This window comes from Rhinoderma darwinii, chromosome 1 (genome assembly GCF_050947455.1).
Source record: "Rhinoderma darwinii isolate aRhiDar2 chromosome 1, aRhiDar2.hap1, whole genome shotgun sequence".
Lineage (NCBI taxonomy): Eukaryota > Metazoa > Chordata > Amphibia > Anura > Rhinodermatidae > Rhinoderma > Rhinoderma darwinii.
The window spans coordinates 322,469,739-322,486,768 of record NC_134687.1 but is presented as its reverse complement, the minus strand read 5'-3'; the positions used below and the strand labels follow the sequence as shown (position 1 = coordinate 322,486,768).

The window sequence follows — 17,030 nt, the reverse complement described above, 5'->3', positions numbered from 1 at the left end:
CCTATCTTGTGCCAAGGTGTTGTATTATAACTACTTTAAATTAAAAAGACAAGTAGGACATCATTGCTAGTGTGGGGAGCTCGTGTGGGCCACAGAATTTTAACATAAGGATGCCAGTGTGCAGATATGGCATCAGTCTCAGAAGTACAGATGATGATGATGATGAGTAATGGGAATTTTAATGTATATAATAACTTAAAACCACATCCACAGCACATTTGACAAACATACATACTCCAATAATAGTAATACATTGGATACACAATTTTGCATATCCACTTGCAGAAACACTGGATATTGGGAGGAAAATACACACATACTACAATAATAAAACGAACAAAGCACTTTATAGAATTAAATGTATTGACAGTCATTTTCCAATTGCACTAACAAGCTGGCCTGACTGGGAAGAAAACTTGTGATCGTGGATTATGCCCCATTTACAAGATGAAAAGTAGGACTGGTCAATTTTGCGTGGCATAACAATATTTCATGCGGTTATGATAGGGTATTTACATGCTGACCGATATGAATTTCACAGGAAGACAACTGATGTTTAGTTCTCAGCCATGCATATTTTATTAGGCATTTAAAGTTTCTTATTTTATGTCCGTTAACATTATTCAGAGTTATGAAATTTCTAATACCTTGTGTATCAATTCCTCGCCATGTTCAAGATCTCGGTTCACTGTCCCTACCAGGATTGGCCAAGTTAGGCCCTGTTCACACGGAGTTTTTTGACACGTTTTTTGACGCGGAAAACGCGTCGGAAAACGCGCCAAAAACGACCCAAAATGACTCCCATTGATTTCAATGGGAGACGGAGGCGTTTTTTTACCGCGAGTAAAAAAAACGCCTCGCGGCAAAAAGAAGGGACATGACCCTTCTTGATGCGGTTTCCGCGTCCAAAACCGCATTGAAAGCAATGGGGACACGTCAAAAAACACCTCGAACTAGTGAGGTGTTTTCTGACGAGTATATTGCCGAGTGTTTTGGAGGAGTTTCTTGCAGGAGTCGTCTCCTGCTGCTAGTCCAGCCCAGCAAGGGGCTGTCATTTCCTGTCTGCTCGTGGAGGCTGAAAAACATCGTGGACAGAACTCAGGGATACAGAAAACCGAAGTCCAGCATCCAAATACAAGTAAGTGCACTTGCTCCTATGTTCCATACATGCTATACATGTATGGAGCTGTGCATTTTTTTTTTTAGAATTGTTTTTTAAAAAAATTTTTCTGATTTTTTTTTTCAATTTTTTTTTTTAATTTTTTTTTTCAATTTTTTTATTTTTAATTTTTTAATTTTGTTATGCAGTTGTTCATGTAGGTCATCTCTTTTTTATTTTTTTTTAACATTTCAGGAACAGAAATGACGACAGCAGAGGTGTACCACCGAATGGACATTGATGTTGGGAAATTGATTCAAGAAGCAAGTATACTTTTTTTTTTTTAATGTGGGCCTGTTCACATCAGCGTGGTTTCCGCTGAGGGGTTCCGTCGGTGCTTTCAGTCAGGGGAACCCCTCAACGGAAAGGCAAGTGTGAAGTGGTGACAGATCCGTTGCTAATTGTTTCTGTTTGTCCCCGTTGTGCAAAGGGTTCTGTCGTTTCGACTGAACCAATACCGCAGTGTAGGGAATCCCATTAGCAACGGATCCATCAGCATTGAAGTCAATGATGATGCAAACAGAAAACAATGTTTTTTTTAATGTGGGCCTGTTCACATCAGCGTGGTTTCTGCTGAGGGGTTCCGTCGGTGCTTTCAGTCAGGGGAACCCCTCAACGGAAAGGCAAGTGTGAAGTAAGTTCCGTTTGCATCACCATTCATTTCAATGGTGACAGATCCGTTGACAGAAGGATGTCAGGCTGGGTTCACACGACCATGTTACGTCCGTAATGGACGGAACGTATTTCAGCCGGAAGACCCGGACCGAAGACAGTGCAGGGAGCCGGGCTCCTAGCATCATAGTGATGTACGACGCTAGGAGTCCCTGCCTCGCTGCAGGACAACTGTCCCGTACTGTAATCATGATTACAGTACGGGACAGTAGTTCCACGCAGAGGCAGGGATCACGGGGCCCCATTCTAGATATAGGTGTGGGTCCCGCATCTATTGGACATTTATACCCGTGGATATGCCCCAAATGTCGGCGATAGGAATACCCCTTTAAGCTTTACAGACAAAACCAAAAAACCTGCAGGGCTCCAAAAACACACAATAACAGGAATCGTCAACTCCCACACTTGTGGAATTCATAAGAATTGATAACTAGAAAACAACCAATTTTAAAGTTGATTTTTGTCTACTATGAGTTACTGCAAGACTAGATCTCAGGATATTCATTTCCAGATGTGGGCAAATCACAATACACTGCCTAAACATGGATTAAACGACGGTGTTGTCAAGCTATTAAGGCATTCATAGTCATCATGCAGATCGTCTCAAACAATCAACCAACCAAATTCCCTTCCACACAAATCCAACCCATGCAAATAGCTACCATGGATGTAGAAAAGTGAACGCTACCATCCAGAATCTAGAGAACAAATATTATTTGTACTTTATTTTTTAAACAACATTTCTAAAACCTCCTTAGTCATGAAGTGTCTCAGCAAATGGACCTAAAATATATAGATGCAAGACAAAGTAAGTGAACCCTTTGGCATAACTAATAAAATGTTGTCGGATTGTTATCGAAGTCACAATTAGGCTAGGTTTCCTCAGGGCATTTTCATCACGCTTTTTTTGCAGTTTTTATGTGCTTCTCTGCTTTGAAAAACCGAATGCATTTTACAACGATTTGCCACGAATTTGCGTAGCTATTACAAGTGAAGCACATTGAAAGTATAAGTTTCACCTGTAAAAGCCGCCCGGCCGAAAAACCGCATAGCAAAATAGACTTAAAACGCATTCACTTTTTAAAATGGGTTTTTCAAAACAATTAAGAAACACATAAAAACTCAAATAAAAATGGTGAAAAACCATGAGAAAAACGCCCTGTGGAAGCCTAGCCTTATAGACAAACACAATATAAATCAGAAACCAAACTAATAACACACCAATCGATGTGCTGTTCATGTTTTTTACTGTGCACAATGAGTAAACATCCACAGTGCAGGAAGTGAACCTCTGTGTTACTGACTTATCCAAGAGCTGGTTGGCAAAAGCGGTTTAAATGCAGGAGGGGAGATTGGAAGTGTGTGTGGGGGGGGGGGGTTCACCTGGTTAGGCTTGGTTCACATTGAAACCACAAAAAAAACAAAAACACACAGACGCTAGCAGAAGAAGCACATCTGAAAAACGCATGCGTTTTTAAGCGTTTTAGCTGCAATCAGGTCTTGTATTTCATGGTTATAGGCTTACAGCTAAAGCAATTTGTAAAATTGCGTTTCAAAACGCAACAAAAACATGCACGGTGCACCTAGTCTTTCTTGCTGACAAAAAACCTGATTCTTCTCCAAAAAGATTGGTTAGAGTGAACCATGCCTCGAGGCAAACAATTTCCAGAAGGCATGTTTATAAAGACGCATGGAGCCGATTTCTAAAGACCGGGGTGTACATCAATCCACGGTTAGGGTATGTGCACACGATAAGTGTCTTTTACGTCTGAAAAGACAGACTGTTTTCAGGAGAAAACAGCTGCCTCGTTTCACACGTAAATGCTGCTCCTCGTATTATGCGAGGCGTCTTTGACGCTCGTAAATCTTGAGCTGCTCTTCATTGACTTCAATGAAGAACGGCTCAAATTACGTTGCAAAGAAGTGCCCTGCACTTCTTTGCCGAGCCAGTCAATTTACGCGTCGTCGTTTGACAGCTGTCAAACGACGACGCATAAATGACAGGTCGTCTGCACAGTACGTCGGCAAACCCATTCAAATGAATGGGCAGATGTTTGCCGACGTATTGTAGCCCTATTTTCAGGCGTAAATCGAGGCATAATACGCCTAGTTTACGCCTGAAAATAGGTAGTGTGAACCCAGCCTTAGACAAATGGTCTACAAATGGATAAAATCCAGGACTGTTGCTACTCTCCCTAGGGCCTTATTCACACAGCTATCGTCGGTCCACGATATATGGACCGTATGGCGGCCGCATTTACCGGATTGAACACAGTTCAGGCAGTCCAACTCCTAGCATCATAGTCATCCATGACGCTGAGTCACTGCCTCCCTGCGGTACTACTGGCCCGTATTGAAAACATTACACGCATAACTATGATGCTAGGAGTAAACCTCTCTGAACGGCGTTTGGTCCGGGGAATGCGGCCGACATACGATCCGTATCTTACAGACGGAACACGGACGTGTAAATAAGGCCTAGGAGTGGGCGTCCTGTTAGGATCACTACAAGACCACAACGGGCAAATCCCCATAGTGGGAAGAATGGATCCAAGCTTAACAGCAAAAGACCTACAAACTAAAAAAAAACCTCTGTTCATGTGTCCACTATTAGAAAAACACCAACAAGAATAGTGTTCACGGAAGGACATTATGAAAGAAGCCACTGACGTCCAAAAAAACATTGCAGCCCATCTCAAGTTTGCCATAGACCACCTAAATGTTCTACAAGGCCTCTGGGAAAATATACTATGGACAGAAGTGGAACTTTTTTGCACAACGCTATGTTTGGAGGAAAAAAAACACTGCACACCAATACATCATGCCAACTGTGAAGAATGGCGGAGGGAGTATCATGGTTTGCGGCTGCTTTGCTGCCTCATGGCCTGGACGCCTTGCGATCATTGAGGGAAAAATGGATTCAAAGATTTATCAAAACATTTTACAGGAGAATAAAGGGGAGTAGTCCAGGACCTCAAGCTGAAGACACGTTCAGTGATGTAACAAGACGATGACCCAAAGCACACAAGTAAGGGGGCGCATGCGCGCAGCTGAACATGGTGGACGCGTTCTAACCAGGCTCCGCACCTCGTGAAGGCATCCCAGCATATATATCGCTAACAGCAGACATCGAGACCATAAAAGAAAGGAGAAGTACCTTAGAGGCTCGGGCATCCACCTATGGCCAGAGGGAGTGGAAGAAGGGGTAAGCAAACCCAGGCTCAGAGGTCCGTGGCAGACATGCTGATGGCGGCGCCGAACATGGCGGAGCAAGGCCTGCTGCAGCAGCAGCAGGTGACACAGATAGAGTCCAGCACATCGGTGTTATCACAGGATTATCCTGTGCTCCTGCGGGAAAATGGCAGTACATCACTATCGCAGGCACAGGAGGATTTACAAGGAGAGGGCCCGATCCCAGACCTGGGACTGCCGCAATCAGCGCCCGTTCACGTGTCACAGCACTCGCCCATGCCGCCGGCCATTACTTCCGGATTGACAGAGGACGCCATCTTTTCCTGCATATCAAGAGCCATGCAAGCTCAGATGGGGGAAATAAGCTCCAAGATAGCCGCTGTACACCAAGATTCACACAAAGTGGGGGCTCATATGCAGGCTATTGAGACCAAAATGACCTACATCACTGCAAGAGTTAATCAGAATACTAGATTTATGGAGGATCTGCAGGAGCAATTGGAGGAGGCGAACACCAGAATTGAGGACCTGGAAAACCGATCCCGACGCTATAACTTCAGGATCAGAGGGGTCCCGGAATCTCAGACGGAGGTACCGGCGGTGGTTCGTATGCTACTCACTACCTTGATACCTGATATATCGGAATCACATATGGAAATTGACCGGGCCCATAGAGCATTGACGGCCATGAGGAGGGATGGACTTCCCAGAGATATTATAGTGAAACTCCACTATTATTCGATTAAGGAGAAAGTGATGGAAAGAGCTAGGAAGCTTCCGGTGATCACCATTTGTAATACAGTGGTACAGATATTTGCTGATTTGGCTCCCCAAACCATTCAAAAAAGGCGGATGCTTCGTCCTATCCTGCAGACCCTCAAACACCATGCTATCCCATACCGGTGGGCATTCCCATTTCGTCTCCTTTTCATGCGCAATAATAGGCAATATGGCTTCTCTACGCTACAGGAGGGAGAGGATCTGCTGAGGGACTTACATAATCTACCACCCCAGGATAAGTCTAGCTCCTCCCGACTCCCCATACAGGATCCCCCGTTGTCACCAATATGGCGCACCCAAGGAGGCCGTCCAGAGCTACCTCGGGAACAGAGGGTGGAATCTCGTCGGCAACAATTGAATCCGACATGACGGAAAGGAGGTCGAATATAGAAGCAGATAGTTTCTTTTTCTTTCTTTTTCTTTATTCTTCATATCGGCCGGAGATGTCTTCAAGCAACACTGATGCTGAGTTTCAGCCGGATACCGCCAGTTGCAGTTCTCAGCGGACTGGGAGCCGGGGATCCATACGTTGGGGTGGATGAGGGGATTTCTTTTGTTTCTCTGGACTCCCACTTATAGTAATGAAAATTTGTTTATAAGCTGACCCGAAAAAGGCGAGGAAGGTTCTTGATGGGTCAAGGTCGCAGTGAGTTGGTACTCTGGCTATAGATATGTTTGTTTAAAAATATGAAAGTTTGCTTTACCTTATATTTAACATGTGAATGCCTATTATGCTCAGGGTTGATATAGGTTAAGGGGTTGAATGTCTGGGTATATATTTTCGGAAATGCTGTGCCTTCACGACGGTCTGCTGTCCCCCTGTTCGCAGTCTTTTCTTGACTGCCTAGTCGGTAGACTATGTTCGGTACTATTGATACTTTGTGTCTGTCCTATTTTTGTTCTGTCTTTTACCCTCTTCCCTTCTTTCCTATTTCTGACCTTTGTCTCTATGGCTGGATCCCAATAAGCACATGGTTCTACCTCCTGCTCTATGATGGCGGCCATGGAATCTGCTAAAACCTTTAGCTTACTCACACATAATGTGCAGGGCCTTAATTCCCCGATCAAGCGTCGAAAAGCTTTCTTGTATTATAAATCCTCTCATGTTGATATACTATTTTTACAGGAAACGCATTTTTCTACCTCCTCTGCTCCATCGTACTTTCATAGACATTACTCACAAAAATTTTTGGCTAGTGCCTCTACTAAGCACAGGGGAGTGGGCATATGGTTGTCTCGGTCGGTCCCGTTTACACCTCACAACACTATCTCTGATCCGGATGGCAGGTACATCCTGGTCTCGGGTCTGTTACACGAATCTCCAATAACCTTTATTAACTACTATGCCCCGAACTCCAATCAAACGGCGTTCTTCCAAGGCATGTGGCGCAAGCTCCACTCATCGATAGAGGGCCCGATAATTATGGGTGGGGATTCTAATATCGCCTTGGACACGTCCATGGATAAATCCCACGCATCCAGGGTGCGACTTATTCCTCCTACGTCAACCAGCCTACAAGTAGCACGTTTCTTTCATTCAGTGGATGTCATAGATGTCTGGCGGGATTTTAACCCCACAGCAAGGGATTATACTTATTTCTCCTCAGCCCATAATATTCACACCCGTATTGATCATGTTATGATGTCAACTAGCTTACTCCCTAAGGTCACGGATGCTAGGATTTTGGCTACACCCTGGTCTGATCATGACCCGATTGTGGTTCGGCTGTCAGATTTATGTGGGAGACCGCCTATCTCCTCTTGGAGATTGAATGAGTCACTACTATCGGATCAGGAGATAGTTAAAGAAATCCAAAGGGATTTGGACACATATTTTCTACTTAATAAGGCACCAGACACCTCAATTATGTCCAATTGGGCGGCTCATAAAGCAGTGATTAGGGGGAAATTCATCCAGATAGCCTCGCGTAATAAGAAACGGTTGAAGGAGGTTCTGGCGTTAAAGGAGAGGAAGTTTGCGGATCTGTCTAAGCAATTTAAAATAGACCCCTCAGCAGATATTAAAGCAAAATTAGCGGAAGCTAGAACAGAATTAAATTTATGTCTGACAAGCTGGGCGGAAAAAAGTCTGCGATGGTCACAACATAAGTTTTTTTCACAAGGGGATAAACCTGGAACATTACTCTCTAGACGCCTCACGCCCCGATTTAACACCTCAACACCACCGAAATTGCGATTGGCGGATGGATCTTTATCACAGAATCCCACAAAAGTTTTAAAGGCCTTTCAGGATTTTTATTCAGCTTTGTACTCAGCACCACCTCAGTTTGATAAAAATAAGGCTAAGGTCTTGCTGGAAAAAACATTCCCTACTAAACTTTCCCAAGGGGATAGAGAAACACTGGATGCTGAATTTAGTTTGGAGGAGGTATTGGATGTTATTAAAAATCTGAAGGCTCACAAAGCCCCGGGGCCAGATGGGTTTTCCTCAGGTTATTACAAACACTTTAGGGAGGTCTTGGCCCCGCACATGGTTGAACTGTTCAATGCTTATCGGGAGGGTAATAATTTGCCTCCTTTTTCGAATTTAGCTTACATACATCTTATTCCCAAGCCTCATAAGGATCATACAGATCAGGCCAACTATCGCCCGATATCCCTTCTCGATGTGGATCTTAAGATTATGACAAAAATTCTGGCGGTTAGATTGAATTCCTTCCTCGCCACATATATACATAAGGACCAGGCGGGATTTATACCCCTCCGCCAGGCGGAGGACCAGACGAGACGGGCTGTGGACATTATCTCAGCTGTTCGTTCGGGGTGGGATGGTACTTTCGGACGTCAAAGTATGTTATTAAGCCTTGACCTTCAGAAAGCCTTTGACTCGCTATCCTGGGACTATTTGTTTTATGTCCTTGAGAGAATGGGCTTCGGTTCAGGCTTTTTGTCTATTCTTAAGATCTTATATTGTCTTCCTACAGCAAAAATAAATTCTAGGGGATTTATGTCGGGAGCCTTTCCAATATGCAGAGGAACGCGACAGGGGTGCCCACTATCGCCTTCCCTGTTTGCGCTGGCTATTGAGCCGTTGGCCAATCTCATACGAAATTCTCCCGACATTAGGGGGGTGAAGGTGGGAGGAGTAGAACATAAATGTGCCTTGTTTGCGGATGACATTCTGCTTTTCATATCGACACCTCTCACATCCTTGCCGAATCTCTTTCATATTCTTGATCAGTTTGGCAAGCTGTCTGGGCTTAAGGTCAACCACTCCAAGTCGGTGGCAATGAATCTTACATTGCCAATCGGGGTAGTGAAGCTCCTAAAACTTAACTTTGATTTTCATTGGGATGCACGTAGATTGACGTATTTAGGTATTAAATTGACGCCCACCATAGAGTCCCTCTACGAGGACAACTTCCCTCCACTTTTTCAACAAATAGCTACAGATCTCACTAGATGGTCCCCTCTTAATCTCTCATGGTTTGGTCGCATTGCCTCCATCAAAATGACGATCTTGCCCAGATTGCTATATTATTTTCGCACGCTCCCTATTGTGGTCCCTCAGAAGGCGCTTAGACAAATCCAAGGGCTCATCATGTCGTTTATTTGGGGTTCTAAAAGACCGAGAATACAGAGACAAACTTTATTTACCCCTAAAACTGCGGGGGGTCTGGGGGTTCCCAATATCCAACATTACTATCATGCAGCACGTCTGGCGCAATTTACAGATATGTATGCGAGACCATACTGCCCCCAGTGGACGCAAATTGAAACGGCCGCATGTACCAGTTTCCCGCTGGAAACGTTACTATGGATGGAGTCCTCGGACAGGCCTCCGGTTCTCTCCCCTGTGCTCTCTCAGATGTTACAGCTGTGGGACTCGCTTAGAAAGAGATTTCATATTAAATCACCCCATAATCCGCTCATGACCATCACGGGTAATTCTGCCTTTCCTCCGGGTCTGCGTAGAATGGAATTCCGGTGGTGGCTCAATAAGGGGTTTTACAGGATTAAGGACTTCTTTATAGTGGGGGACATCAGAACTTTGGATTACTTTAAGGACTCACACTCGATGCCCCCATTGGAGCATTTTAGATACATCCAGATACACCATTTCTTGTTGGACTGGAAATCCAGGAGGGGGGACATCAGTACATTGACCACTTTTGAACGGCTGTGCTGGCTTTCTGGCCTACGACGTAAAATATCCACGATATATTCCGATCTGGTTACTCCGGAAGGTAAACTCCCTTACATGACTCGATGGGAACACGATTTAGGTACGGGAGTGGAATTGGAGCAGTGGCGGGAGATGGCATGTACGACCTCGAAACTATCTATCAATACATCCTTGGTGGAAGCGGGTTATAAGGTATTAATGAGATGGTATATGGTCCCTACTCGTATAGCTCGATTTAACCCATCGGTGGATAAGCACTGCTTTAGACAATGTGGTGCGGAGGGTACACTAATGCATATTCTATGGGAGTGTCCAATGGTTGCCACCTTTTGGAACCAGGTATACCAGCTTATTAACACAGTGATCCAAGTCAAACCCCCCAGGGATGTGATTACGGCACTGCTATGCGGTCCTATTCCGGAGGTTCGGGCCCCCGCACGTAAATTTCTCCGATATGTGTTTCTGGCAGCTAAAACAACTATTGCTAGGGCTTGGCGAACACCCACGTTGTCTATGGATATGTTGATCGCTAAGATCTCATGGATAATGGTTAATGACCGCCTAACACATCTGCTGGCGGGTACATTAGACAAATTTGATGCCATTTGGGACCCATGGAGGAATCACACATTTTCGTGAATACATAGAGATGGTTAGGAAACCCTTCTACCCTACACCTTTCCTTCCCCCCCTCCTTATCCTCCTTTTGATTATTGTGTGTGTTTTGTTTTTTTTGTTTTTTCTTTTTCTCTCTCTTATCTTTCTTCCATAGAGGCCATGTTAAGGTACTCTATAAAGCAATGTGATGTCAAGGATAGTTACCTATGTTAGCAATGAATACATTTATATACTATATATTTGGCAGGAGTGTTGACATCATGACAGATATATAATGTGAGATTTATTGGAGGCCATGTTGGTCTAATACTTTGTTTAATTGTATTACTGAAATGCAAAAGTTGAGACTCTGCGAGTCTGTGTTATTACAATATTATTATTTTACAAAACTGTTTAATAAAAAACTATTGAAACACAAAGCACACAAGTAAATCAACCAAGGAAAGGTTGAAAAAGAAGAGGATGTGTGTTTTGGAATGGCCTTAACCCTACCGATATGCTGGGGCATGACCTGGAGAGGGCTGTGGATTAATGGGATCCCAAATATATTGATGAACTGAAATACATTTGTAGGGAATAATGATCCAAAACTCCTCCTCGTGCACGTCTTTTTTGCAGCTACAGGAAACATTTGGTGGAGGCGATTGCTGCTAAAAGGGAATCTATATGATATTAAATTCAAGGGTTCACTTACTTTTGCTCCTTGTATTTTGGAGGCTTATATGACTATTCACGCTTTTAAAGGCAATACTTTCGAAAAAGTTATACCATTGTTAAAACACATCGTAAAGTCAATTGACTTTTCCACTTCACACGATAGCACCCAATGTAATATCACTGGGGTGTTACCTCAAAGCTAGCACAACAGGCAAAAATAATCATGCTCAGATTGATATGATCATCATTACGGCGATTTTTAGGGAGCAGTCACACGTGGCATATTTGCCTTTTATTTCCGCAGCGTATTAAACTTTACAATTACGCCTATGGAAAAAATATTACGCACCGCAAGAAATTGTGAAATCTGTCTGAGTTGCGGAATATTTTTTCAAATGGACATTGTACCATTTTCTGCAGCATAAAAATACTCAATCCAAGGCAAATACGCCAAGTGCAACTGCACCCTTAGCTTGCCCACATGTAGCAGATTTGTCAGAAAATCTGCAGCAGATTACAGTACCAGCCATGTGGGTGAGATACGAACAAATCTCATCCACAAGCCGCTGAGCATTTTCTGCATGGAAATCACAGCATGATGTGGATTTTCAAATACACATCATGCAGATTCTGATCTGAATGTTACGTGCATGAAAGAGGGTGAAATCCACAGCAAAATGCGCACATAACACATGCAGATATTGCGGCAGAGACACAGCGGCAAACTCAGCCTTGAAATGAAGCTCCCTCTCTGATTAACTTTTTCTATATAACATGTAAAATCTAGCTTCTTTATAATAGATCTTGACTTAAAACAAACCCATTACAGACTAGGTCAGGATTTGCTTACCTTCCTCATGGCTTCAAAAAACTGCTGAACTAAAGCAATGTCCTTTGTAAAAAGCTGTGGCATCCGGCTAGACCGAAAAAGAAAAAAACCAGTCAAAACAGATTTTCACTTTTAGGAATGTTTAACATCAGTGAAAATCACCTTGCACGTTTGTCCTACTGAACATACCCCGAAAGTTTGCCAACAGCTGAATATGCCAGGGAAAGCAACTTCGGATCCTTTATGGGAATAGCAATAAAAAAAGGTTACTATATTATACATATTTTTACTTTACACATTATCTAATATTCCAGGCATTCAACAACAAGAGCGAGTCAAAGAATGAAAGGACATCACCAGATACAGTAAAAGCTGAAATCAATATTTCAAAATGGAAATTTGCATACATTATACCTTTTTTCAGTTTATGATTGGAAATCAAATATCTTCCTATAATCATAATTTCAGTGTTTTTCAAATAGTGAGTGGAATTGGTTTCTCTGTTGATTTCATTGGGGTATGCCATTACTCTACATTAGCCAACACATACATACATATATACACACATACATACATACATACATACGTGAAAAGTACGATTAATCTTTTTCTAAAAGAATGGAACACTAAACACCAAGTAATTTAAAAGCAATGAAAGCACCAGCATGGTAATAAATGACATATACAATTATTTACACACAAGATTATGCTTTCACTTTAAAGGGAACCTGTCACATTGACCATACTGTCCAATCGACAGGTATTCTGCTGTAGAGCTGAACAGATTGATATATAGTTTTGCTAGAAAAGATTCAAGATAACCTGTAACTTATTGATATTATTGTAGGCTAAAAAGAGGCCAGTGGGCAGTCCATGCATTAGTGTGCATATGGAAATTGCTGCCGGTCACGGAGTAGGACAGCCCACTGGACTCTAGCCCACAGTGAGCAGGAATTTAAATGAATAAATTACAGGTTATCCCAAAACTTTTCCTACAAAACTATATAAATCAATCTACTCCGCTTCTCCTGCTCGAACCTGCTGCCCGTAAATAGGAGAGCATTTTAAAATGACAGGTTTCCTTCAACGCCAATGAGTTTTTTATATGTTATGTATGTGTTTGTGCATGCTAAACATTTTTCTAATTTAGTTTTATTAAATATATTATAAATGTTTTTGCACTGCAGCTTTTATGTATCCACTATACATAGAAGTTGCATAACTCTGATGTAAGCCATATTAGTCAGTCAGCTGGACTGACGGCTCGGCTGATAGCAGCTCCTGCGCGCCTCTGACACACACTATCGCTAAGGGTATGTTCACACGCAGTTTTCATGCGTATTTTGGGGCGTAAATGCCCCGAAATACGCCTGAAAGAAAAGGTAGCTGAACGCCTACAAACATCTGCCCATTGAATTCAATGGGAAAAACGGTGTTTCGTTCAGACGGGGCATTTTTTTACGCCGCCGTTTTAAAAAACGGCGAGTAAAAAGAAGGAGCATGTCACTTTTTGAGCTGTTTTACATTGTCAATAGAAAAACAGCTCCAAAAGACATCTAGAAAAAACGTCTCAAAAAACATTTTCAGCTTCAAAAACGGCTGAAAATATGAGGCTGTTTTCTCTGAAAACAGCTCCATAATTTTCAGCCGTTTTTGACTCAGCGTGTGAACATACCCTAATGCTGATCAAACTTCGGCACAAGAGCCAACTGACTGTGACGTTATGCAGCTTTTATGTATAGTGATTTCATAGAAGCTGCAACTTGACATTTTAGGAATTGTAAGCTATAATCTCTATTCATAGCCATGGCTGTTTTCAAAATGTTACACTTGTAAACCAACATCACTTTATGTCCACTCTATTGTAAGATGTGATCTAACAGCTCAGTGTTAGCCCTAATGCACACGACCGTGTGTGCCGCCCGAGTCCCGTCCGTGACCCACGGAAAGATAGGACATGTCCTATCTTTGCACGGATTAGAGAGTCGGTCCGTTTTCACGGACCGGATTAACCCACTGAAGTGAATGGGTCCGTGAAAAGTACTGGATGCCACGAGAAACGGCCCGAGTGACACTTGGTCGTGTGCAAGAGGGCTAGCAGTCACCTGAACTCCCACAATGCACTGCTCTTTGGTAGCCGGAAAGAAGCAGATTTCTTTAGATATAAATGGAGAAAAAGACATCATGATGGTAAAATCTATACAAGATTAAAGCAAACAATTGACTCATTTTATGTAGGTTTAACAGAAGAATGTTGTGAATTGTGGAGTCTAGGCAAACAAATATTTTACACAGTCATAATATTTGGTCATATCAAAGACTAAAAATTTTTTTTAATTCTTACCTCTTTATATTCATTAATGAGCTTTGTAAGTCCATTCAGTAGCATGGGACCTAGAGGTTTTAGTTTAGCATCAGGACAACTGTTATAAAGCAAAATAAATATGTTATGACTTTAGCTACTAAGGTATTGGTGCTTCTCAAACTGTGAGGTTCCCCCCAGTAATTGATGAGGTGGAGCCAGATTGGATAGAAGTGATCATAGGCTGCACAGTACTTTCTCTGGCTTAGTAACATAACGGACTCCATTTCTGCCTATTTCATGTTTTCGTGAGTTCAGGAGACACCTTTTAACCCCTTAACGACCGCCCACTGCCTTTTGGCGGCAGGCGGTGCCGGTCCTTCGTCTACAGTGACGTATTTTGCCGTCGCTGTAGAAGAGGCTGATCAGCGCTGATCTAAGAGAAGCCTGTTACTTTCTTGACCCCGCAGCACTCCGTGTTTCAAGGGTGCGTGAGTAGGCTTCCACGCCAACGTATAAAAAATGGGAACTCAGCACTCCAAGATATTAGTGATATTTTATTTCACATATCGCGAAAAGTAGTAATCCAAAAATAGGTTTAACATTTCGGTCTATACATTCGACCTTCTTCAGACACAGATTACGTCCGTGGATATGCGGCGCTTGCGACCTCAGTCGCTGTTAGGTAATGGCACCACTTTTCGCTATATGTGAAATAAAATATCACTTATTGCATAATATCTTGGAGTGCGGAGTTCCCATTTTCTAACAGAAGCCTGTGTCATAGTGACACAGTGTAATGTATTAGCATACATCTAAAAACAAGACCAAAGCAGAAAATTGGAAAAATAGAAGTTCACGATGTGCAGCGTTTATACATGTGCCTTAATGGAGATATCTTCACAAAATCACCAGAATTGAAGAGACCAAAAACTTGCGTATGAAAACAGATCAAATTCTGAAATGCAATATGGATCAGTCTTCTTTTTTTTTTTTTTTTACAACTCCGTTTCATTTTTGTTTCTGTATTGTATTTGTTCCGTAATTTAGGAGTTTTCCGGGTTTAATCTGTATTTGTTCCCTTTGTTTTGTTAAAGGATGAACTATTTTCTTTCATATATTTGTAATGTTGCTGAAATACTGATGTTAAAAAAACTGAACAAATACACACGTGAACTAAGCAAAAATGGAACATGCGTATTTAAAATCCGCATATTGGCTAAAACTGTACCAATACAGATCCGTTGGATCATGCGGTGTATTAGAAAAAAATGGATTAGCACATAAAACGCGCATATAAAAAAAATGGGAATAAAACCATTTTAAAAGTGTCAATTCCCTTTTTTTTCAATATAATTTGAAGATCTTGGGTGACTTTGTTAAGTACAATTTCAAGATTGATGGCCAATACTTAGGATAGGCCTTCAATATTAGATCGGTGGGGTCTGACTCTCCGCACTCTTGCTGATCAGTTGTTTGAAGGGGATGCGATGCTCGTACAAGCACTGCAGCCTTTCCATGGTTTACAGAGTTTACCTTCCTGTTGGTACATTCACAAAGCGCTACTTTTGTAGCGGCTGCACGTGGTATTGCAGAACGGTCCAATTCACTTGAATGGAACAAAGCTGCAATACCACGCACAGCCGTTTCAAAAGTAACGGCGTGTGCAAGCACGAACAGCCTGAAACCTATGTTAACAATGAAGAGGCGGCAGCGCTCGTTCAAATGCCACAGCCCCTTCAACTGATTGGCGGGGGTGCCGTGAGTCGGATCCCCACTGATCTAATAAGGGCTGCTGCGACTATTGGCTATGAATTATACAGGCTCGCTTTAAAGTAGATCTGTCACCATACTTTGCTGCTCTGTTTAATGGCAGCATAGTATGAGGATAGGTCCGCTCTAAAATTAGCCAAAGTGCACAAAAGAAAATTGTATAGCAGCTATGAAAAAAAACAAAAAACAGTACACTCCTACTTATAGTTCCTTCCTCCCTTCGCGGCAGTGATTGATATCCACCACGTATACATGCAGATACACGGCAGCAGTCAGTCACTGGTGAGAGGTGTGGGATGGATAAACAATTTTTTGTACCGTTTGGGCTATAAGTAGAGCGGAGCGGTCTCCATACTTAAACAGGGCAGCATAGTATGATGACAGATCCTCTTTAAGCAATTGACTTGTTCTGCTTAACATTTTAAAATATCCAAGTTACTTACATTCCACATATATGGTGTACAAATTGCAGAGATAGCAACCTTAATTTGGCATTTGTGTTTCCACCAAAAAGCCCATCATAAACAACCTGCAGTAATGTAAAACATACAAAACATATATGATTAACACACGGACACTTTCTATCACACTCTAGTACTGGGATCTTGACAGAATACAGAAAAAAATAAAAACACCTTGGGAACTCTACATTTTATTTATCATCAGATATAACATAAGCTGGGACCCCCCCAGACTCCTAAACTAAAAAGAAAGTGATATTTTGTAAAGTCTTCAAAGCCCTCTCATTCCTAATAAATAAGGATTAAAAAAATAAAATAAAAAATTAGCAAATGAATTTAAATGGTTTATCTCCCCCTTCTCCATTAAATACAGATATCCTGGATTACTCAGATGTTCTGGCCCCCCTCCAAATCCAAAGCTGCTGGATCACACACCAGAC

General features: G+C 42.3%; 1 protein-coding gene across 1 annotated transcript in view; it reads right to left on the bottom strand.

Annotated features, from left to right (window-relative positions):
* ECPAS (Ecm29 proteasome adaptor and scaffold) overlaps positions 1–17,030 on the bottom strand; it is a 143,208-nt gene that overhangs the window by 111,864 nt on the left and 14,314 nt on the right. Inside the window, exons 10-13 of the mRNA XM_075825614.1 lie at positions 16,573–16,658; positions 14,399–14,477; positions 12,244–12,293; positions 12,076–12,142 (exon numbers count right to left, since the gene is read on the bottom strand). Coding sequence (XP_075681729.1) covers positions 12,076–12,142; positions 12,244–12,293; positions 14,399–14,477; positions 16,573–16,658 — 282 coding nt within the window. The remainder of the gene's footprint in view (positions 1–12,075; positions 12,143–12,243; positions 12,294–14,398; positions 14,478–16,572; positions 16,659–17,030) is intronic.